The sequence below is a fragment of the Phodopus roborovskii genome, unplaced genomic scaffold, assembly GCF_943737965.1.
Source record: "Phodopus roborovskii unplaced genomic scaffold, PHOROB, whole genome shotgun sequence".
Classification (NCBI taxonomy): Eukaryota; Metazoa; Chordata; class Mammalia; order Rodentia; family Cricetidae; genus Phodopus; species Phodopus roborovskii.
Window position 1 is genome coordinate 28833335 of NW_026126447.1, and position 26259 is coordinate 28859593.

General features: G+C 36.9%; 1 protein-coding gene across 1 annotated transcript in view; it reads right to left on the bottom strand.

Moving 5' to 3' along the window:
• CUNH1orf87 (chromosome unknown C1orf87 homolog) overlaps positions 1–26259 on the bottom strand; it is a 68677-nt gene that overhangs the window by 29937 nt on the left and 12481 nt on the right. The window contains exons 2-5 of the mRNA XM_051188004.1: positions 22089–22326; positions 8151–8291; positions 7290–7553; positions 2679–2800 (exon numbers count right to left, since the gene is read on the bottom strand). Of these exons, the coding sequence (XP_051043961.1) occupies positions 2679–2800; positions 7290–7553; positions 8151–8291; positions 22089–22326 (765 nt within the window). The remainder of the gene's footprint in view (positions 1–2678; positions 2801–7289; positions 7554–8150; positions 8292–22088; positions 22327–26259) is intronic.

Genomic DNA, 26259 nt, shown 5'->3' on the forward strand with positions numbered 1-26259 from the left:
GGGAAATTTACACAGGAAATCCTCTACTGGGCAGATGTATTGCATGCTTTCTAACCTTCTTCTTTATGTCTGGAAGACCTAATGTTTGTGAATAATATTTACTTAAAGTCTGAAATGTGAATATATAATTATCAAGACAGTCATGTCTGGTTATTTCTTCTTGAAATAATAGGTGAATGGTAGCAGTAGCTGGGCACTAAAATGTTATGTTGATTTGTTTCATGAACCCTTTATATACAAATTCATTTCTTCCACCTGATCCATTATAACCACACTGTGAAGTTCAAACTGATTTACACCCATGAAGTGAAGTGCCACCTGCTCAGACAGAAGCTGAGGCATCCACACATCATATCCACATGTACATGGTTCCTTTCAGTGGTGTGTAGATTCTTCCAGTCAGATATCTGAGTTTCTGATTTGAATTACAAGTTTTCCTCCCTCCCTTCTTTCCACACCAGTTGCTAAGGTTCTAGATTCATGGAGCTTTGGTCCTTGCTGACTGGGGAGGTGCTATGTGGAATGTACTGGTCAAGGGACCACCCCAAAGAAATCAAGTTCACAATAAGCTAAAGAAGTGAGACAATGTGCTTTTCCACCCCACCCCCTGGTGCAGTCACTTGCTGAGACAAAGCCATGTAATTTCATTAAGTCTTTCCACTGCTGTGTGTTACTCGGGAAAGCATTTAACTTGACTTCCTTCTTTTTATTTCTTTTCTAAGTATGACTTCCACAACCCTTTGGTGTTCATTGTTTTTTCTCTAAATCCCCACTCCCACAGTCATGCAGCTGCCTGTCTGCCATATGTCTGACCTCTTTGCTCAGATGTCACAGTGTCATGACTCCCTCTCTTCCTCTTCATCTCCCTTGCCTGGTGGGGCAGCTTCCAAGATTTACAACTTGCCTGTCTTGTGTTTTATTTCTAATAAAATTGTCTTTGAGAGTTCTTCTGAGTTCTTTCATAAATTATTTTATTAATGAGACTAAGAACCCAAAGGGTAAACCCTGATTTTCCTGGTGACAACTCTTGTGGGAGTTTCTAGAACAGAATCAACTCTACTGCCTGGGTCTAGGCTGGGTCCCCAGTGCTACAGTACCTGACTATAAAGTAGTCCTATTTCAAAATGGAAAAGAGAAACAAACAAACAAACAATCAAAATATGTACAAGGCACTGTTCTAAAGAACTTTGTACTTGCCCATTTATTTTATTTTATTTTACTTTCGGGTGTTTTATAATACAATGCCACTTCATCCCTGAGCATGCCTTGAACTTGCTGTTAGGAAAGGCTTACATGGAACAGAGTTATCCTCCTGCCTCTGTTACTTATTTATAAAATTATTTTTTTGTGTCAGAATACAATACCAAGCATTTCAATAGGACAGTTTCACAAACACATCTCATTATACTTTGCTCTCAATCACCCTCTTCTTCATGTCCCATTATCCTATGCATACCTCTCACTCATTCCTTTCCTTCTCCAAAAGTGGGCTCCAAATCTTGCTTTCATTGTTCTTTCTTTTCTTCTATTTTTTAGTTCTCTTTCATTATGCCTTTTAGTTTCCTAACCTATATTCACACAAGTATAAATATGCTCATATACGTATGCACACACACACACACACACATGCAAGCACACACATACACACTTTTAAATCTAAGATAAAAGATATCCAGAAAAAGGAAGACATGTTTACTGATGTTTGACCTTATTAAGAATAAAAAATCAATGAAAGGAAGTTTATTTGCATCTCTGTTTTCAGTGGGCACTGTAAGCACAGAAGAGGTGAATAAATTATCTGTGGTAAAGACAATGAAGCCAGGCTTTTGGCAATGAAACCCATGTTCCTGACATCTGAACTCCCTCCCTGTTCTTGGGAAGCACAGAGAATATCACACTTAATTCTACTTCATGTCTAATATATCTCTCACATACACTTCTGTCATTTCTTTTGCTTATGATTAGGCAGAAATTTTACTGATTTTGATAATTCTGATAATATAGGGCTTCCCTAATCACGTACGTTCAGGCTCATACTTTATAGATGAGTTCTAGACCATACATGATTCTTTGTTATTTTGTAATGAGATTTTTCTTTTTCAAACATAAACACAAAAACAGCCATTTTGTCAGTAATAAATACATGAAATTAATGCGAATTACTTTCTATGCTGAGGGGGAGAGAGAAGAGAGAGGGAGAGGGTATGAGGAGGGAGAGGGGAAAGGAGGACAAAGGGAGAGAGAAAGAGAGAGAGAGAGAGAGAGAGAGAGAGAGAGAGAGAGAGAGAGAGACACACACACACACACACACACACACACAGAATATACAAACAAACCAAGTGTTTGTGAACTGAGTATGTTATTCTAGTGAATATGCCTCCACTATCATGAACATTGTAAAAGTCTAGGTAAATGGACAAAATGTTTCACAAATTCAAAATCTAGAGCCTTAGGTCATGAGACTGGAGCCTTCATGAGAAAAAAAAATGTTGTTATAGGAGAGGTTACAAGGTACTTTTCTATTTTTCCCCATGTAAGAATAAAAAAGTTACATCTGAAAACCAAAGCTTAAGCATCTTTCATCTTAAACTCTGAACTTTCAAAACCAGCCAGTAACAGTATTTTAATTCACTGCAGCAATATAGCCTGAGATATACCTAAGAAAAGGAAAATAATACCTTTCTCCGTGTTGGCTTTGACTTGGAGATTTCTTTGGATTACTGTATACAGCAGTTCCATTTTTCTGAAATTTATCTGAATGTGCCCCTTTTAAAAACCAAAGTAGTTCTCCATAATTCACCTAAAAATTAAATAGAAAATCTTTACTTAATTTACATGTAAGGGAAAGTTGCCTGTTAGAGCCAGTATACTAGGAAAATGTTTACAATTGATAGTTTTTAAAAATCATATTTAAAGCAATCCAGGCCCATAATTATTAGTGGTTTGGTCTAAATGATCTTATCTGGACAAATAACAAAATGGTATCTCCTCATTGTTACATGGTGGTTGGGTATAGCCCAACTATTTAAATTCTTGACAGCAACCTTATAATACACTGAAGTTTTTTTTTGAACATGCAATAACCATATTCATTTAAAACCCAACATATAAAACAGTGTTGGCCATTCTCATACAGTGTTTATTTCACTGTAGCCCTGGTCCGAGCACACATCCTATGTACTTACACTGAACTTGCATCACATTATACAATGCTAGTGAACCCTATCTTGAACACCTTGCCTTGGTGTTCCTTGGACTATAAACCACTGTGTGTTGGTAATTTCAGGTTGCAGGGTTCTTACTGTATGTTCTTACTTTTGAGCTTTCTGCCCATAAAGAAATACAGTGAACTAAATTACAGAAAATGAAGACTTTTGATATTTTGAATACAATTATTCCTCAGTATATTTTGTCCAATTAGTGTATTTTTGGAATATATTTTATTCAAATGTTTGGTTTAAAAAAGTTGTTATTTGAGTTCATAATTTGAGTTTCATAAACATGCATTCAGTGTAGTTTGACTTGGGAATAGGATAGTATTTTCAGCTTCAGAAATAGCATTAAACAGACTTCTGCTATTTTGAACTACAGATTTTTTGTGTGTGTGTGATGAGATATACTTAGCACTGACAATTAAAAAATGAAAGTATTGATCAATTTTGATAATCGACATCTGAAAAATGTTGAAGGTGTTCTATATTGTACAGTAACAAATATTCAGCTGAGACTGAAATCTTTGTTGTGTTTATGAATGCAGGTGTTGTACATGTATGTACACATTTTTATATGTATGGGGACATGATTTTGGAAGGTAGAAGCTGTTGTTGGGTGTCTTCCTTGGTTATGCATTGCCTTATATATTGAGGCAGAGTCTCTCATTGGAACCCACAGCATGCTGATTTGACTAGTCAAGCTAATTGGCTTGCTCCAGGGATCTTGTCCTCCTCTCCCATAGGTTGGGATTACCAGTAGAATGCTAGAACTCCAAACAACCATTTTTCATGTCTTTCTTGTATGGCAAGTGCTTTGCCTCCTGAGCCCAAAAATTACTTCTTTACAAATAAGACTAAGGATTCTTGACAAAGTCTAAAGAATGGTATTATTTTAAATTTACATAAAATTATAGTATGTATAAATACATGTGTATATATACAACTTAAAAGAAGTCATGCCACTTTGTCAGTGTTTCCCACAGGAGCCATAGACTATCCAAAGCAAAAATTCTAGAATGAAGCATGTAAAACCTCCCTCAGTTTGAGTTTGTTGATCAGAGTAGTCTGTGTGACTTCCTGAACAGTATAGCCTATTTCTGTTGTTCTCAGTTGCTTCTCATGGGTTGAAAGCAAGTCCCTATTACTGAAGACACTGCACACTTCAAACATAGGACTTGCTGGATCCAATGAAAAGCCTCCTTCCTGCAGTCTCGCTCTCATACTCTGAGAGGGTGCCATGTAAGTCATCACAGGAGGGAAGCAGTAAATCATCCTACCCTACTAAGATACATATGTACCATACCAATGAATTTAGTCCTGAGCATACACATGATGGTTTACAACTATCTGGAACTCCAGTTCTTGGGCATCTGATGCTTATTTTTGACCTCCATGGACAACAGGTATGACTTACATACATACATTCAGGCAAAATATGCATACACATAAGTAAATCTAGAAGTAAATAATTAAATAAATGAGCACATCTCATTTATAACATCTTTTATAAATATTAAAATTCTATGTATGTGTGTATGTCAAAGAATTATTTTTGAAACTTTCTCTGTGATTCATTATCAGTAAATGATTTATTTGTATACCCATTTCATATATCTATATATCTGAGGTCACATAAACATTTTCTTTATTAACAAAGTGTCAGGGGTGATGAAGTTTACAGAATCGTGGGAAAGCCATGTGGCACGTTCTTGCTAAGGTACTGTGAAAAGACATAAAAAGAATTACTTTGGAGTTAAGGATTAAGATTCTAGCATAAGGGCCTTGGAAGTCTTCCTTTTGCCTATCCAGTATCACAAGCAAAAGTATTCCTACACAGCTGTTTCATCAGGATGGGTCAAACAACATTAGTGCCCATTAATGTAATGTGGATTTAAAAACTAACAACTATCAGGATTTGAGAATGCAACACCATTGATAAAGTGCCTGATGGCACATAGTTTCTGGATTTGATCCCCAATGTCAAGTAAAACGAGGCATATGGTAAATGCCTATATTATAACTATTGTAAGATGGAGGCAGGAGAATCAGAAACTCAAGGTCATCTTCTGCTGTGGAATAATCCTTTGTACCCTGTGAAGATTTGTCACACTGACTCACTAATAGCTGAACAGAATAAAGTTAGGCAGGAAAGCCAAACTAAGAATGACAGGAAGAAGAAGGCAGAGAGAAGCAAGATGGGCATGCTGTATCAAGCCGCATGGTAAAGAATAGGCGAGAACTATGGCTTAATTTAAGTGTTAGAGCTAGCTAATGACAAGCCTGGGATATTGGCTGACCATTTATAATTAATATAATATAATATGTTTATTTGGGAGCTGCTGACAGGAAAGAAGCTTCCATCTACAATCTTTAGCTACACATGTGACTTCAGATGCCAGACTAGATTGCATCAGACCATGTTGGAAAACATGACACTTGTTTTACTTTAAACCACTGAGGACTCCAGGTTGTTATTGCTGAATAACATAGTATTTAGCCTCTTTTACCTCTCATTACTCAGGAATGGTTATTATATATGATGTGTACTTGAATTCGTATATTCTTGAGGCAAGATTTTCTTGAGCTAGGGGAAAAAAGCCAAGATTGCTCCCCAATGTAGTAAGGGATTGAAAAATGGTCACTGTATTTCATTGCTAAGACAAAGGCCATCCAGATGCTCTGGATATCAGAACCTCCAGAAAACCAGAGGAACAGCCATAGAGTTAGGGAATCTCATATGAATCAGGTAGTTTCAAGTAGCTTATGCCATGTGTTTGTCAACATACTGCTAAATAATTCTCACAAGAATAGGAAAGTTTCAATTACAATAGATTATAGGAGAGAAAATATTTGAGCACCTAAGAGCTAGATACAATATCAGTATTTTTCATTTGTCATATCATTAAATCACATATGATGCCCAAGAATTTTTTTTTAAAAAAATTGAAACAAGTTGTCATGTTTTACATGTCACAGTTCCCTCACCCTTCCATCCTCCCTGATCACCCCTACCAAACCCTAGCCCATCCCCTTTCTGCTCCCCAGGGAGGGTGAGGCCTTCCATGGGGAGTCTTTTAAGTCTGTCATCATTTGGTGCAGGGTCTATGCCCTCCCTCATGTGTCTAGGCTGAGAGAGTATCCCTTTTTGTGAAATGGGCTCCCAAAGTCCATTTGTATACTAGGGATAATTACTGATCCATTACTAGAGGCCCCATAGATTGACCATTCTCTTAACTAACACCTACATTTGGGGGGTCTGGTCAATTCTATGCTGGTTTTCCTAGACAAGGTCATTGAGGCATCAAGAACATTGAATAGAACAGTCACATGTCACAGAGTTGCAGCTGCTGGGATTTGGGTAAGCACCCTGGCCTCCCTTTGTGAGGTCTGCTTTATCTAAGACCTTGCTGTCAATGATACTCACTCATGGTTTTCTCACTGCTATCACTTCCATTTCAAGATAATTTCCTGTAGATCTGTGACTTGTCTATATTTGAATCATAGTGCAATCAGACACAAGTGAGTATGGGCTTAATGCCCAAATGTAGGCTATATCAAAAGCCACTATGGTCTTATCATTGGTAAACTTATGTATCAGCTCTAGGTTTGGCATTAATTCCTTGGGCCCAAGTTTTCACATTGGTAGTGATAAATTATATTTTAAATTGTATTTCACTTCTGACCTCTGAGAAAATGTCACAATCTATAAGACCTCTTAGTCAAGCCCTTTATTCTTACCTTGAGGCTTGCAGACCAAGTCAGCTCACCATTGGACACAAGGAAGCCCATTGTCTTAAATCAGTACAAGGTTCATATATTTAGAACAGTGATATTTGAGATAATAAAGCTCTTTAAAGCTTTAAAGAGAAACTGAACAGAGCTGATATCCCTAACTTTATCTCCTATTCTGGTGTTTTCTGATGAAAACTTCTGCCATGTATATGAATAAGCTTAGGGATCTTCAGGAAAGTCCATAGTCAAAGATGAAACTAACTCCTTAACTTCTTAATTACCCTGTTGGATTTAAAGGCAGAGACACAAAAGGAACCCACACCTCAGATCACATGATGGACATACCATTTCAGGAGAATCCCTTCTGGAAAATCTTTGGCAGAGGAGCTTGACTGTTGGTAACTGCAGAGGGATTTCAAGCCTTTGGAAGAGGTTGCTCAGCTGTAACTGGAAGAGAAACCCTGAAGAGACAGGATCCAGAGTCTTCATCTCTTTCAGAAGTTTGTCCCACAGACTGGAGTTCAGTGGATATGACTTGAGTTCTTTACGGACCAAAGTGAGTAGAAAAGAATCTTCTCTTGTCATTATACTTGGCCTTTGGACAATTTCCTAACACAACAAAGGACAGAAGTCTGAGGAGAGCTCTGGAACAAGACAGTTAAAGGCTTGAGGAGGAAGCAGAATTTACTGGGGCAGGTGTCACTGATTGCATCTACAGGGCTGGCATAGGATAAGACAAGATGGTAGTTTCATTAGTTTATGGGGCTTGGGATTTGTTCCTTAGGAATGAAAGAAACAAATCATCTGAGAGGACATACATAGGCTGTTTAATACCATTCACTGTCTTCCACAATGAACATAAAACATTTTGTCTTGAATAAAATTTTAGAGCAATAAATTTTAAAGAGTTGTCAGATTGACAAGCTTAGTGCTGTGAAACAAAGATGGATGCTGAATCAGATTTGGTTAACTGGGACTGCAGAAGCCTTTCTGGGAAATTTGGAGTGAAGGGAGTTGAGGTTTGTAGGTTTGTCAGTAAAGTCCACAGGGAAGATTCCTGCAAAACTGCTGAGTATGGAGATTATGACATCTGTCAGATCATCATCAGACTTTCTAATTAGTATTCCACATGAAAATACTCAGTCAATGACTAATGTTCATCACCCACACAGCTATAGAAAACAGGCCAATATTCAGGATACACACCTTAGGTTGTCCAGAGCTGTCCTTTGTTATATGTTCCAAGGACCAGTCTCTAGACTTTCTTCTGGGAAGACAGTGTATATAGGAAAGAGACTGGTCTCCAGTTGGTACAGAGCTACAGTAGACATTTGCATCATGGGAAATCTTAAAGAAATAAAGACAAATGTAAGCAAAGAACATAATGGGGAAGAAAAAAAGAAAACAAAGAGGAAGAATATTAGTAAACTAAACATATTCTTTCAGCAATTCCAGTTCTCAATGATCTTCAGCCCATGTAGTCACCCAGTTACTGAATTCCCAGTGAAGACTTTCAGCAATAGACAACTAACACATGTGAACAAAATGTTAACACACACAAGAAAATAGATAGAACATAATGTGTTTGTAGCCAAAAAGTATGTGTTCTCATCAGATATAGGAGTCTTTGTAGGATATTTTAATTAGTAAGCTCATAAAGGGTGGTAAAGACAATTATGAATTTTGCCAAGAATGAAAGAAACTAAAAATGTTACCCTTCAAAAATATTTTTAAATTTATAACAACATAATAATGGGTTTAAGGTCAAGGTTAAAGCACCATCTTATCATGCAATAGAATATGGTGAATTATTGATGCTTTAAACTTTTTCTGTATTTTATGATGGTTTATCAAGTTAGCTGACAGGGCCTTACTGACTGGGGAATATTGATCTGCCTAGGGATAGCTAGATCATGGGAACATAAAATGACTTGCTTGCAAAACACATTCCATAATCTAACTGGATGCTGCCTTTTTGTAATTGTCATACTTTAAATTATTGACTAGCTAGTACTGGTTTCAGATGCTCAGCAGCAATCCTTTTGTGCCAGTTTGGGGGAAATTCTTCAACTTAACCAGTAACCTATTTGTGTCGTCCCACCTTGATGATGCCAAGAAACTTCACAATTTTGGCCTTGTGTTTTCCCTTCAATGCCCTTTAATCTTTTGATTAAAGTGGGTATTTTTTCACATGTCCTAAATGGGACAGTGTACTAAGCTTTCTCAAATGCAGTCAGACTTTCCTTTATGCAACTGCCAGATCCCCAATAAGGACATGAAGATATAATAATTATTATGAAAGCTTGGCCTTTAGCTTAGGCTTTTCTAAAATTAGCTTTTATAACTTAACAAACCTGATCTATATCTTGCCATGTGGATTGGTTACCTCTCCTCTGTACTGTATGTCAAACTTGCTCCATGTTTTGCTGGCATAATCCATGCACCTAAATTCCTTCTCCTCATCCTCTCTCTCCATGGAAATCTTACTTATCTTCTCCTTCCTAGGTTTTGCACATCCAGATCTTTATTAAACCAGTCAGAAGGTGCAATGGCAGAGAGACTTCTTCATCTTCACAGTTTACAAAAAGATTATCCCATAACATTTCCCTCTTTTGGTGTAAATAAAAAGCAAAGGTCTTAACTCTAACACATTAAAACTATATGCAATAAGATCAATTGTTTGGAGAGAATTACATTCACAATGTCCAGTTCCTCTGTATTTGGCAAATTTGGAGACAGTTTTTTACTATCTATCCTATCATGGTGAATCCAAAGTTTTAATACTTCTTATTATAAGTTGTATTACCAACCTAAAAATATCTTTTTAGACCTTAAAATATTTTGTTAGAATCTCTTAGGTTCCTCCTTGTATCCTAGTTTCTCTGGCGGTATAAATTATAGGCTGGTGATCCTTTGCTGTATGTCTAAATTCCATATATGAGTGAGTACATACCTCTCTTGTTTTGTGACTGGGTTACCTCACTTAGGGTGGGTTTATTCAAGTTCTATCCATTTGCCTGCAAATTTCAAGATTCCATTTTTTTTTCTGCTGAGTAGCATTCCATTGTGTAAATGTGCCATATCTTCTTTATCCATTCTTCAGTTGAGGGGCTTTCAGGTTCTTGCTATTACAAATAATGCTTCTATGAATGTAGTTGAACAGATATCTTTGTTGCATAGATTTGGGTATATGCCTAAGAGTGGAATTGCCAGGTCCTGTGGTAGACTGATTTTCATTTTCCAAAGAACAGCCATACTGATCTCAAAAATGGCTGTACATGTTTGCGTTCCCACCAGAAGTGGAGGAATGTTCCCCTTTCTCCACATCCTCCAGCATTAGCTGTCATTGGTGCTTATAATTTTAGCCATTCTGACAGAATTAAGATGGTATCCAAGAGTTGTTTTGACTTGCATTTCTCTGATGGCTAAGGATTCCTCTATTGAGAATTATCTATTCAGTTCTGTATCCAACTTTTTAATGGGGTTATTTGGTGTTTTGGTGGCTAGTTTCTTGAACCTAAGTTTCTTGGGGGGCAGTGAGTGGAGAAGGAGTTAGGAGAAAGAGAATGGAGGAGAGGAGAACATGTAGGACTAGGAAGATTCATTTGGGGGGCGAATAGACGAGAGCAAATAAAAAGAGATACCATTATAGAGGGAGCATTGTAGGTTTGAAGAGAAAACTGACTCTAGAGAAATGTCCAGAGACCTATAATGTTGGCCCCAATTAACAATCTGAGCAACAGTGGAAAGGCTATCTTAAATGTCCTTCCCTGATAATGAGATTGATAACTAACTTATATGCCATCATAGAGCTCACATCTAGTAGCTGATGGAAACAGAAGCAGACACACACAGCTAAACACAGAGCCAAACTCATGGAATCCAGTTGCAGACAGAGAGGAGTGATAAGAAAAGGGGTCAATACCAGGCTATAGAAACCCACAGAGACAGCTGACCTGAACAAAGGACCACCAGACTGATAGCTGAGAAACCCGCATTGGACCAACTCAGACCCCCTGAACATGGGTCACAGTTAGAAGGCCTGGGCAGTCTAAGGGACCTCTAACAGTGGAACTAGGATGTATCCCTGGTGCACAAAAGGACTTTGGGAAGCACATTTCCCATGGAGGGATACTCCTTTAGCCTAGAGGCAGGAGGGAGGGCATCGTCCCTCCAAATGACTTGATAGATTTTGATGATCCATCCTGGAAGGCATCACCCTCCCTGTGGAGTCAGGGGGAGGTGGGATGGGAGGGGCTTGACAGATTTGGGAGGGAGAGAGGGAGAGGCTGGGATCAATATGTAAAATAAGAAAAAATAATAAATATAAAAACAAAACATTTTGTTAGATAAACAACTTAAGCCTTTATGTCTCTCAACCTTTATGCATTTTACATATTTTTAAGTTCTGTTTTGAATTTATTAATAAAAAAATGGTACAACTATTTAGTCTTCAACCCCATCAAAGACCTAAGAAGAATAATATTACCTGAGTAAACAGGAACTTCAGAGCAAATGACTTCCAAAACTATAGAAATGATAGAGACATTTGGCTGCCTGGGTAGGCACACAAAGTTCCTCTGCAACATTGGGGCATCTATCTTCAACCTATAGGTCTAGAATATTTTACATACCTTTTTATTATGCAGGAATTTCTGAAGGACTGTTTTACCTTGTCTTGGCAAATTTGGACAGTGACCTTCAACAATGTTCATTTGTGTTCTGCTTGTCCAATTTGGATAGCATACTTTCAATAGTCAAAACAATAGCAATTTCTTTGGCCAGTGGCTAACTTTGTCTCAATGGAAAAAAAACTACATTTGAAGGTTCTAAAATGTCTATCATACTTTTTTGAAGTAAATTGGTGCTTCCAGGAGCAGATGTGTCTCACTGTCATTAAATCCTTATGTTATTATTACATTTTAAGTTCCACATTCTGTAAGTCTCTGAAGAGTTTGAAGACTATTTATTTAAAATACATCTTTGTTCAACCTTGAAAACTTATCTAACATAAATATAAGTTTGATTGTTATAGATGAGTAACTACTGGCTATATTTCTTAATTATCCTAAACAGTTTGTAATAATAGCCTTTAAGGATTAGAACTTGACATTGCATTTTTAAATGAAGTGCATAGGTATACAATACCTCAAACAAGAGGAGAAATATATAAATGTATATATGTATATATATATATCATATTAGAAAAAATAACCATAAATTTGTATCAATATACAGAAATTCATACCAATATAAAATATTTGAAATTAGTAGTTGCTTTTTAGTTTAAAAATAGATTCAATAATCTACCCTTTTATCTTATCATTTCTATATCCTATCTCTTTTTTTTTTCTTTCCAGAATAATACCACTGAATTTAATCTCATTTGCTTAGTTTTTTTTTTTTTTCCTGATCATGACAAGGAAGAATGACAAACATTTGTAATTCCCCAAATGACCTATTAGGAGTGCAGGCATCATGTTCTCTAGGCTGCTTCCTGTTGTCTGGCAGTGACAGCACCTTTAGGAGACCCTGAGAAAATTGGAATAATGGTCCAGTCCTTGGAGATCTAGGTGTATTATTATTATTTTTTCTTTAGCCACTGTATGATGGGAATGTGTAGAGTTTATCTGAAGTCCTGGCTGGTGTGGTTTGAAAGGCGGGACAATCTCACTTAGCAGCTTTGAAGTTGCATTGGTTGTAGAATTTTGAGGAACATGCACTAGAGACATTTTAAGAGGCTGCACAACCTGGGCTACTGTCTTCTTAGTGTCTGTTCCGTGATTTCTGAGAATACAAAAACTTTCAAAGGTAACATATATATCTATATTAACCTAAGTACGGAATTGAGGTGTTCACAAATCTGCTAAAGATAATTATTTTATTTTATCTTTGAGTAGGTAAAAGGCATCCATCACTTTATAAGTCTGTTTTGACTATATAACCAAGCTGCAATATAAATGTGTATGTATACTATATGAAAGGATGACATGTAATATAATAAGTCATAAGGTCTCTGTAACCAACAAGATTTATGTCTCATCCATTCTTTGAGTTGTTTCTATGTCAAGGAATCAACTCTTGTCACCTGCCTTGTAGTTTTTCTCTTTCTTTTGTTCATGTCTGTAGCCAAGATTTTGAGGAGGTTTCTTCTAACCAAATCTGATTTTTATTAATTTTTGAATAAGCCCATAGCTTTTTGTTTCCTGTGGAAATGCAAAACCTCTCTTCCAAAGAGAGGTTTCTTGACTTGACATTTCTTGACTTCCATTCTGAAGTTAAGACACTTAAAATTTTTCCCATTCTTTTTATTCCTGTCTTTCAAATCATATATCTCTAGCTCATTCGTTTTGCCATCCCTTCATATCCACCCTCTGCCCCTGTAAACCACCACAAATAAAATATAATACAATTTAAGAGAAAGAAAAAAAGAAGGAAATATTCAATCTCATCATGAAAGTAGCAGTGTGACACAATGAGAAACACAGTAAATACTTTTATCCATATATCTTTACTTGCAAGTGTTCATTGCAGAGAATCATCGGTCTGGTTTGAGGCCTCTGTTTCTGATATATTAGTAATTCTGGGCCCTTGCTGGAGTTCTTCTTGGTTATCCTGCTATTTCCTTCTGTTATGGAAACCCTGCAGCTTTGGATCAGCAGGGACCAGTTCCTTCACAGTGTTCCAGCAGATCGAAGATGGGGTGGAGGTTGGGGTTGGCCAAGACATTACTCTGGTTCTGGGCCTGGGTAGTTGCAGTGTTGATCAATCTGTCAGTTCTCCCCTGTCCTCACCACCAGAGTGAGCTCTTCTGCATTGTCCTGGTTAGTTCACACATTGCAGTGATGAGCACAGGGATATATTGTTTGGTTTAATATAGCAATTTTTTTTCTGTAATCGCATGTCTCTCAGCAGCATTTGTCCTTTACTCTTTAGCATTCAAATAGTTAAAGTTAACAAAACAAAATACAGGATATAAGTGCCCTGTATTATTTCCCATCCCATCCTTATGTGACTTATTTGTTTTCTTCTTTCCTTCCTTCCTTCCTTTTTCTCTCTCTCTCTTTCTATCTATCCATCCTCTCTCTTTAACGATTTTACTATTTTTAAACTCTTTTTTATGACTGCCTATACCCTTTCCTGTTTTTCTTCTTCAGCACCTAAGCACATTTGTAAGCATATTTTATCTGTTCATTTGTTCAGAGGTTTTCTTGGCCTGAACCTGGCTCTTTTGTTTTCTTTTTATTTGTTTGTTTGTTTTGTGTATATCTGCAGTGATTTTTGGAACACAGGAGTCAAACTTGAAACTGTCACACCATCCAAAATACAATTCCACTTAGCACATGTCATTGGCTCCACCTCAGCACTGGTAGGTGCAAGCTGAGTCCATGTCCATGAGCCCTGGCCTGGAAACTTGTCTATCTTTCCCAGCTCTGGAAAGTTTCTGGGCCCATGCTGTTTTTACTTAGTCTACTGTACCAGTAGCGTGCAGGCTGCTCAATGATTCAGTTGCGTTAAAGGGGTCAGACTGCTGTAAGATGCAAGGACTGTGCCTGCTTGAGAGTTCCAGGTTGCCAAGAGGATGTTTCTGACTCCATGTTCAGAATTTTATTTTCACCTTTTTCAGTGCCTATGTGGATTTACATGCCAGACATTAGGTGCCAAATGTAGCAAGTTTTCTCAAATGCAGTGGGGCTTTCCATTGTTAGACCACCATCTCCCCAATAATGACATAAGACTTAATGTTAATTATGAAAGCTTGGCCTTTAGTTTATTCTTTTTCCAAACTTGCTCCTATAACTTAATTAACCTGCTTTTATTAATCTATATTTTGCCACATGTCTTAGTTACCTCTCCTCTACCACATTGCTGCATCTTGCTGTCATAATCCAAGCACCTAGATTTATTTTCTTTCTCTCTCCTCAAAAACCCTGCCCATTCTTTTCCTGCCTAGATATTTGTCATTCATATCTTTATTGAATCAATTAGAAGGTACCTTGTCAAAGACAGATCTTCACAATGTACAAAGAGATTATGTCTTCTCTTTTAGAAAAAGCAACTATTCACTTGAAGCTTTTTGCACTCATCAGCTTATAGTCTGGGCCCATATTTTATTTCAACTAAATCTTGGTAAACATGCAGACACTTTAATAGTTTTCCTGCAAGGCAATAGGACATACTATCAAAGAGACTGTGGCAACTTACTGTTTTCAGTCAACTGATTTTGGTGGCAAAGAACCACCAACATGACAAAAACCTACAGGTGCTTTGTAATTATGAGTTATTTTAAGGGAAAATCAAGAGGCTCTCCAGAGTGGACAAGAATATCAGGTACAGAATAATCACATAAGGAAGAGTTATTTGTTAATGTGATATGCTCTGAACAAGGCACCATATGAACATTTATATAAGTAAATTTTACTCTTATATCAACTTTATGGGGTAGTTGGTATCAGCTTCCTTTTTACAGCTATAAAGCAGAGGTTTGTAGAACACACACACACATATTCATATGTGTGTCTGTATGTGTATATGTATATATATCACATCTCTCTCTATACACACACACACACACACACACACACACACACACACACACACATATATATGGTTTCTTTAGTCTCTTCCTGACACTGTGATAGGCCCTAGAATGATCAGAGTAGAAACAGCCATTGCTTTCATAACTTTCAATCAGAGTAGATATAGCCATTGCTTTCATAACTTGCAGTCAGAGTAGAAGCAGCCATTGCTTTTATAACTTGCGAAGAGTGAGGTGTACAGTAAGGAACTGTGACAGTAGTACAATATAGTGTTGAAAAAGCACTACTAGAACAGTTCGTAGATCCACCTAGCATGGATCTAGGAGTCCAGGTCAACAGGCAATGCCACCTTTGTCTACTCTTGAAAAAGAAGTTAGATTTGATAGGCTAACAAGTGGGTAGGGAGGGGAAGGGAAGAAGACAGAAAAGGGAAAGTGAATATATAAAATGTTAAAGGAGTACTAGCTAATAAAGAGTATTAGCAAGAAGGAGAGATCTTTTCGAATCTAATTTAACAGGCAAAAGATAAAGCTACAGGGGAAGACCAGAGGGATGCCATGATTTCCCTTTAGGACTTGTTATAGTCTGTATTTTGTCCAAGGGCAATCACAAAATCCTGCTTTAGGATGACAAAAGAGTCTGCAATAATGTCAGTCAATCCTAGTTTTGTGACATTTGTCTGTAAGAATTTTTAAAAATAAAGTACAAGAATTTCACACACACTTAATTTTTCTTGGGGGTAATTAGAAATGTTGTAAGCTAAATGGAGCTTATGTATATATATATATATATATATATATATATATATATATATATATGTGTGTGTGTGTGTGTGTGTGTGTGTGTGTGTGTGTGTGTTTGTGTGTGTGTGTATGTATGTATAATTTCATTCATCTATATATGGATGTTGAATTTTTCCAGTACCACTTATTGAAGATGCTCTCTTTTTCATTTGTGTCAAATATCAATTAGCTGTGGTTACATGCACTTATGTTTGAGTCTTCCATTTTGTTCATTTGTCTGTCCTTTTTGTTTTAAAATGTCGATACCCTGCTGTTTCTATTCTTTAGCTTTTTAATATGTCCTGAAATGTTGACTTCTGGTACCCCTAGAATTCCTCTTTTTACTTAGAATTGATTTGGCTGTCCTGGGTCTTTTGTAGTTTTGGATGAATTTTAGGATATGCTTTCTATTTTTGTGAAGAATTTTGTGGGGAAATTAGTTGAGATTGCATTGATAGTATAAATTTATTTTGATAGAATGATCATTTTCACAATATTAATTCTAGCAGCCCATAAAGATAGGACATATTTTTATTTCTTAGTATCTTCCTAAATCTCTTTCTTAAAAGATTTAAAGATTATTAAAAGTTCTTTTGTAGCACTTTTCTTGATTAGGGTTGTTCCTATGTTGGTTTTTGAGACTATGGTGAGAGCGTTTAATTATGGAAGAGATCATGAACTTGGGAGGAGGAGGAGACATGGATAAAATTTGAGGGAGAGTGAGATGGGTCAGAATGATGTAGGTCATATATGAAGTGCCCCAAAAGGAAATAATTTTAAAAATGAATAGCATAAGAAAATCGTGGAAGGATAAGAGAATTCTATTTATGGGGTGGAATTTTATTTTAGTGAAAGGAACAAAAGTAGAGAGAAATGGGTGAATTTTATAACAGGGCAATAAGGATTACAAATAAAATTTAAATGTTGGAAGTAGAGGCTAAAGCTGATAGTTTTTATAAGTTCTTCCTAAAAGCTATCACACACACACACACACACACACACACACACACACACACACACACACAATTTTATTAGCATTCCTCTCATATATATATATATATATATGTATATATATATATATACATACATATATCCTTTAAAGCTTTTTACTATTTTTTTATGTTTTGTTTTGAGGTTATAATATATCATTTGCCCTTTCCCTTTCTTCCCTCCAAATTCTCACATGTATCTCTCCTTGACTCTTTCAATTTCAGGGAATTCATTAAAAAATTAATTGATGTTATTTGCATGTATATATATACACATAAATATAAAAGAATACATATATATTATATAATACACATTATATACTATAATAACAAAAGCATATCACAATAATGAAAACACAATAAAGACAAACTATAAGAGAAATAATATCTGAAACAAATTACAATTTGGAGACAGCCCATTCAATTCCAGCTGGGATTAATTAAGGCTGAACTTAGTTCACACCTGTAGATGTGAGTGCACATGGTAATTGTCATAAGCCACTCAGATATTTGGTCTTACATGGCAACATTTCTTGTAATAGTTGGCCAGGACAAAGAGGGGAGTTTACAAACAAAAAATCCAGTGTTATGAAGGTCATTAAAATCTCTATAGTAATACAGCTAGATTAATAACAGAAGAATCGAAAGAAAGACAGCATGGATGGGAAAAATACCCTGGACTTGGTGACTGGTTGGACATCAGAGTTATAGAATGAGCAGAGGAAAGCCTGTCTAGGTTTCTTCCTGGTACAACTGGAGGGGTGCAACAGAGACTATTTGGAATAAGGTCAGAGGGATATGAACTTTGAACATGAGGAATGAGCATTGACCTGCAAATACACATGTTAGAAGTCCCCCTATGTCTGTCTATTCATCTCTACAATGAAGGCCAAATCATAGGGTTCTACCATATAGTCGAATGCCAACTATGCAACAGGGCTTTGAGGAGTAGGTTACAAATTGGCTGTGATAGCTATTAAAATGAAAGCACTCACACATTTATTTTCATGCTGCCAGATGCTATAAGCACTCTAATTCATATTTTAAAATCATGTTACTGTCTTATGTTAGTCACACATTCTTTAAGAAAAAAATTTAGCAGCGAAATGAGAACTAATGTTTCTGAGAAACTACGCCTTGTGTGTTTGTAACATTTTTACAGGTTTATCTAGAAGAATAAAATGATTAGTTATATAATAGCACAATTCTTATCTTAGGAGACCTTAGACAAGTCCTTCAATATCTCTGAGCCTCATTGCTGTGTGAGGCTAAGCCTTGCCCTGCTGATTTCTAGATATCTTGCTATTCTTAAGTGTATAATGTGTTATGTTCTCATATAAGGACATCGTTTGACCATCATCTGTTATTTGATGTTTGCTTGCCCTCCCTTCACATGGTATCAGTCTTTTTTACAGTACCTTCTCCTTTGAAGCAAATTAATCTATCCAGATTGTGGGCTGCATCCCAGGCCTATTTTTATCTGTGTGTGAGTGATAAAGATCTAGAAGTTGTTTTGATTGGTGAGCTTCTATAACTACAGCAGGATTCCATTTACCACTTAGTCAAGGTGGTAATGAGGGTTTCTGTACCAGGCAACTGTGGCTGCCATCTGGCAAGCCAGCATTACATGCCTGCCTGGCAGACAGAACCAATTAGTCAGTCCCCACACCTCCCAGGAGGCCTTCCTGTATTTGGTAACTGGTGTCCCACACTAAGCCTCTTACAAACCCATGATTTGTCATTTCCGTTCAGTATTACAGAATCAGCAAAGACTCCAAATCAGTAGAGTCCATAAGCTGAACTGCAGATATAGCAAACTTCTTCCAGGTAGTTATGGTAAATGCCTATTCTATATCAGCAATGAGGAGCTGAACATAGGCAGTGAACATAGAGATTAAAATTAGTTTATGTACTCCAAGGGCTTTGTTTATATTCATGCAAAGGAGTGGACTCAATTTGGTAACAACAGGGCCTAGAATCTGAGCTTGAATCATCAGATTGACACTTCTCAGCCTCATACTGGCAAAGCAATTGACCTCATCTGTCAGTTTTCTTCATGAACTAAAGATTAAGTGTTTCTTGCATTACTGGGTGATTTTGGGTAGAAATTAGTTAATATATGCAAAGAGCTTAAACTAGTGCTTGACACAAGGCAAATCATGGCTGCTAGCTTTAAATGTGAGTAAAGAGCTCTTTAAGTTATGGAATAGGACAAACTTTTTTTTCATGCTAATGGAAGAACTAATTGAGCAGAAGAGCAAAGGATACACACGTATTGTTTCTCACTCTATATCAACATATACAGGGTAGAAGAAAATGAAAGTCCCTAGTTTTCTATTTTAGGTTTATTTTCTAATTGTTTATATTTTGTTGTTTTGCAACCGTGTAATACTTTATGATTAGGGAAATAAATTAAAATTTAAGTAAAGCAGAAGCTCAATTACTGTAGTGTTTATCTAGCATGTACATGGCCGGAGTTCCATCCTCAGCACTACATACACCAGGCATGGAGGTATGTGCCTGTAATCTGAACACTCAAAAGAGAAAGACAGGAGGACAAGAGGTTGACAGTAGTCCTCAGCTACATAGAAAGTTTGGGACATCCTGGATCTTGTCTAGAAGAGGTGGAGGAGGAGAAGGATAGAGGAGGAGCAGAAGGAGGGGGAGGAAAGAGGAAGAAAAGGAGCAGGGGGATCAGAAAACAGAAGTGGCAGGAATGGGTTATACATCTTGCCTGCATACTTGTGAGTCATTTCAACTTTGGAGTCTCAGATTGCCTTCTATCATAGTCTCAGAAACAACATGGCACCTGCATCAGGTAATGCAACACCAAAAACGCAACATAATAAGATATATCTGAAAACACCTGTTCATAATAAAATCATTCATAACCAAGTTGTTCATAACGAAAGTCGTTCTTGGGAGTGACAAAATAGAAGAAACAAATCAATGCCAAAATCAAAATCAGAGAGAAACTCATAGACTTTTAGATGTTTATACAATATTGTTTTAGTTTTTTTAATTCAGTTTTTTTTTTTTTTGCTCCAAGTAGAATATAACTTCAAGGACTCATTATTAGAAAGGAAACGGAATGTGTTAAATGTAGGCCAGAAGGTCTGGGTTTCAGACTCAGCTGTACCACTAACTTATAGGCCAAGTTACTTTCATAAAAAGACTTCAGTGCTCAGCTGGGACCTTCAGATAGCATTCTGAAGGCCACTGGTGGCTGTCAAGCACTCCAAAATACAGTCTTTTGTCTGGTTTTTATGCACAGAAGACCAGAAGCCATAGGCATTCATTTCCTCATATGGATAAAGTCTAGTTTGCATCCCAGTGGTTTTTAAAGGCCTATTAAAATTATAAGCTAAAAATATTTCTGTTTGAGTTTTATGTAGACTTTAATCAGTATTCTACTAAAATATCTGGCTGTCACTTAATGTTTGGCAGCATTGCAAAACGCCCACTCTATGTATTCATTTAATTGAAATTTCAGTAATTTTTGGAAATGGCACTTTGTTATCAATGAATCATTAGTTTTGTCTTGATTTGGATCCAGCTTTCAATTGGTGCTATACTTGGCTTCTAGTTTCAAATTACTAATCATTTAGGTTTATCCTTCTCAAGACAGCTTTTATGGATTGTTTGGATAGTTACTAGCAGAGTCCACTGATACGTGTTTCCATCAAAACAGTTTGGGAGTTTTCTTTATAATTAGACATGGTTGCATGGGATTTTGAAAATTAATAATCCCTTCTGGTAATGTGAAAGCAGACAGACTTTCCTTTTCCAACAGACTGGAACCTTACATGGTGTGCTGGTTAGATTCTTGTCAATGTTACAAATGTTAGATTCATTTGGGAAGAGGGAACTTGAGTTGAGAAGATTCTCTCTTCTGATCAGCCTGTAGGCAAGTCTGTGATGCATTTGGTCGGTTGATGATTGATGTAGGAATGCCCCTGCCTATTTTTAGGCAGTACTAGCTTGTTCAGGTGATCCTGGGTTATATAATAAAGTAGACTGAGCAAGCAAGCGACAGAGATGGCCAGTAAGCCATACTCATCATCAGTCATTGCTTCAGTTTCAGACACAAGATTCTTGCCTTTAGTTCTAGCCCTGATTTTCTTCATGATGGATTTGATGTGAGATGTCCTTCTTTAAGTTGTGAATATGTGTTTCTTTTACTGGTGGACAAATAAAGCTGATTTTGCCAATGGCCAGGCAGTATAGAGCCAGGCAGATATAGAGAGAAAGAAAGCAGAATCAGGGAGACACCATGTAGTCTTTCAAGGGGTAAGATGCAAGAACTACCAGTGAGCCATGGCCAGGTAGTGATACATAGTTAGTAAAAATGGGTTAATTTAATTGTGAGAGTTAGCAGTAATACACCCCAGCCACTGACCAAACAATTATAATTAATATTAAGCCCCTGAGTGTTTTATTCGGGAACTGGCTGGAAGGAGACAAACCTCCATTTACATGGATTATAAACTGTAAGATAAAGTAAACCTTCTTCCCCTCCCTAAGCTGCTCTTGATCATGGTATTTATCACAGTAATAGAAACTACATTGAGACACATGGCTAGTGACACTTATTTACTGAATTGATTAGCAAGTATCAGTGAGTTTACCATTAGCAAGTTATGTTGACCAAGTCAGTTCATTGTAGACAATAATATCCCTTGACATTTATTTTAAGTTGAAAAAGATCATTTGTAATTTCTATTATATAAAAATGTACTAATTTCTAAGTGTATATGTTTGTGTGGATTTGTTTTTCTGCATATTTTCCAAAATGAATTACCGAGAAAAGCTTGGCTATTTCTTGTTACTCACCCTGCCATCCAGGATTCTGTTTTTGGGTACTCCTGTTAGGAACTTTTGATTATTCTGTGGTTTCTGGCTGCTGCTTGAGTGCTTGCTTTCTTCCTCATCAGCTGGGTTAGCAGTGATTTGCTGATCAGAAGGGATGGTGGGTCCTGTAAGCTCTCTGCTCACCTGCCTTGCATAATCAACCCTGGGTTTCTGGAGTGTGGTTTGAGGTTCTTCTGTCTTCAACTTCTCATTCTGCTTTCTGTGAAGAGAGTTTGCACCTTGTCAGTCATAAGGAACACTCATCATGCACAACGTTGGCATGAGAAGCAGAAGGTGTTAGTCTGGAAGCGTGAACAGCAGTCACAGCCCTGTGGGATGTAGTGGTAAACATGGCTGTCTGTCTAAGCACCATGCACCAGAGAGAACCCATGCTACTTACTATCTGTCTTCTCAGACTATCTTTCTCTATACAACTTCTGAATAATCTGTCTATGTACTCCAGAACACTTACTATAAGACATAAACAGAGTCAAAACTGAACACTAACAATTATCACATTCATAACTTATAAATCAAATGATACTTCTAGCCTTTGCACCTAGAAAAGGAAGAAAGTCAGAATGCATTGCCAAGCCCAGGCCTGCCTGCTGTGTCTTTCTCCTCAGGTGTTTTACCCAGAGACTTGTTTTACTCTCAATGGTCCTTCTGTTCTTTTTAGTGTTAATCAGAATAAAATAATAAAAATTATAGGAATGACTTAAATATAACTAATAAACAAAAATAAGCCTTGTTTAATAAGGAAGAATTTATGAATAAAATAACAAGGAATCACTTTTTATGTAGAAATTTTCTTTACAAATAAATTGAGAGCTGGCAATATGGTTTAGCTCTGATAACCAGGGCCCAGATGGTAGAAGAAAAGTGACACAAATGTCCGATTATAAAAATAAACGAAAATAACCATTTCAACTATGAAAAATGTATGCACACAATATGAAAGCATAGTAAGTCTAAAAAGTCTGCCAGAGTTACCCACTATCTCTGGGTAAGAAACCTGGGTTGTTATTTATCTCTATGAAGTGACATTCTCTCATATATGTTATTTTCTGTTTTCTCCATGAGAAAATATTGCTTATCATCATCAGAAATAATTAATTTCATACTAGTTATGTCTAGGGTCAGAAAAGCATTCTATAAACCACAGTTGTTATTAATGATGAAGAAGATTTGCTTTAAAATATGACTTACATATGAACATGAAACAGATACTCCAGTATTTATTGATCTGATTCTAGTTAAGCTATGGTCAGTCCTTTGAATATATGGGCATAGTTTACATTTATCTTTTTTTTTTTTTGTAATGGTGCATGAAATGAACAAGAAAGTTTAGTAATAACTCAGATTGGCATCTATGTAAAAGAATGGAGAAGATTCCTAAAAGGTGAGTAGAAATAAATTCCTGGGGAGTCAGTGAGGACCAAGGAGCATAGATGCAGCAGCAAAAGAGAGAGGGTGTTTCCAGAAAGAGGTTCAGACATGTTCAAATGCCTGCGTGTTCTGCAAAGTGGCTTTAGTTTAGCCATATGGACACTGTCAGGAATCTCACCAAGGTGTGCTTGTGTGTGTGTGGTTCAATAAGCTAGTTGAAGTGGACACTAGAATGAAGTGAGTAATGGGAAGACAGAAATGAGGAATCACAGACTGAATGTGCAAAGAATAGTGTGAAGAAGCCTATATACTTGAGGTTGGCAAAAGGCACATAATCTGAGTTTTCAGACAACTCTTTCCTACTGTTGCATTTAAAGATGGCAAAATTCACACATGCAACACTAATGTGAAGGAGATGTCACTGAAGAAATGCAGTGAATCTGATAAAATAAGATGTATGTCATAAAGACCCAGTGCAGGAAAGAAACCAGGAAAGATGCAACCAGGAACATGTGCATTCAAATTTGTATGTTTCGTGACAATGGGATGATAACTGATAACAGCTCTGATAACAAGGCAGTTTATTAGATCTCACTTTAAAGTATGTAATAGGAAGTCTAAATTAAGGAGAAAGCATTTGAATTATATGGTATGAAGAGCGGAAATGAGACCTGGTAGCTGGTTTGGGAATGAGGACATGTAACCAGCCAGGTGAGATGGAGAACATGTACTTTTGTAACATCATTTTATGAGTGTGGATGGTCTCTTCTGGCAGTCCTCAGTATCCCTCATGGAGATGTAGAGAAAGCAGTGGGGTTCATCAAGGACATTGCCTTTGCTGTACTGGTAAACTCCATATTTGACAAATTGTTCTTGTAGTGAGAAAAAACAGATATTGGTTTCTTTATTCAAGGTCCTTAAATGTTCATTAAAATAATAAGCTATAAAGTTTAGAGTTTTAGAGTTTAGAACTGATCTAGACTTGATTCTGTAAGTCAGAATAACAGTTACCTGAGGGGATTAATAAGCAATACAGGATGGAGTGTTTGGGAATTTTGGGGATACTGGTATCATCCCATTCTTGAACAGGACATTTGCTGCATGGCTATATGATGTTTGTTAAAATTCACTGGGTGGTAGACAAAGGATATGTGCTTTTATGTTAGTGCAGATATAGGTCTCTGAAATGCCCAGAGAAATTAGCATGTAACTTACAAATATATCTACCTGACAAATACATGTCTAGTGAGCATTACAAATAATTAATATTATTTGGTGTTCAGAGGAGAGAGTCATAACTATGGCCTGTGACAACTAGTAAAATAATTATATTATTGATGGTTTGCTTTCATGATGCTTACCCTATACGTCTTCCCATATCTTAGTTTATTTTTTCCTCAAATAAATTCCATAAAAGGCAAATTTTCTTCTCACTTTCAAGGTTCAGAGATTTTCAATGACTACCTGGCTGTTTAATGGTAGACTCTAATTTAAACTATCTACTGGAATGTACAGCTTCACATACTGTAGGCAGTAGAGTCACAGAGAAAACATGGATGTCTTGGATTGTGTGGGGATCAGAAGATAAAGGAACAAAACACCAAAGCAAAAAGTGAAGACTTTGAAGGCTGTGGAGCAGACATAACACCCCTAGATGAAGGCAAAGAAACTGTGTCATCCTTGCTTTACATACCTATAAAATCCTTCTCTTGGCAGACTCAGGACAGAAATGCCCAAGAAATTTTGCAATGTGTCTGCCTGTCTTTTAAAACAACCATAGTAGATATGAAACCAAAAATAACCTGTTAGGTCTGTTTCAACTAAAAACTGTCTTAAAAAGATACAAAGATAACACTTTAAAAACTAACACGAGGTAGACTCTCCAGCTGAGAAATGACATATGTCTCTGCTTAGCACAAACAATTCTTCAAAACACACTTCTTGTTTTGTTGTTCACAAACTCACAGTTCTTACTTTGAGGCAGTGTGATAACTACCTACTTTACTGAAAATAGAAGTTTGCCATTTTAAAAGAAAGGGTAAAACACACCAACAGTAGTATCTTAGAAGCCCAGTAGTTAGTCTGGCCACATGTGCTTCTGACCTCAGCTTCTCATCCTTAGAGGTACTGTGAAGGGCTCAGTGGCATCCTGGACTAGAATAATGAGGAACAATTACAGTGCTACTAAGTGACCAGTGAATGAGGGGGTGCTGTCCAACTGTTCCCTCTTTCACACTGGAAACTTGCTGCAACAAGATCTTTTACGGATACCCACTGCAGAAGTCAGAGTAGTGGGGTTAGAGAGAAACGCTACAGGTGAGTGGCAGCATCACTTTGAGCTGGTGATGGAGAGAGGGTACCTGATGGACATCCTCTGTAACTCCACCTCACCAGATCTAACATTTATTTGGATAACATAAAATCCCAAATAAAGGACCCAAGGGGCTGAGCAAAAGGTCACCTGATGCATCCTAAAGGTCTGCCAGACTTGGCAGCCAACCAATGCCTCCAATTTCCAACCATGTGCCAACTATCCTCTGGAGTAGACAGTCTGGACAGTGACACCTCAGGGACTGGTGATCTAATTACAATTTTAGCAATATGTTCTTATTTAAAGTCATAAAATACCAGCACAATCAGGGTCTTCTTTTTTAGAAAGATGTTAAATGTAAAATAGCAATTGGGAAAGGAATACACCTGAAATATTTCCTAATGCCACTCAATAACTGAAGAATAATTCTGTGATAAAATATGTTGAAATTTT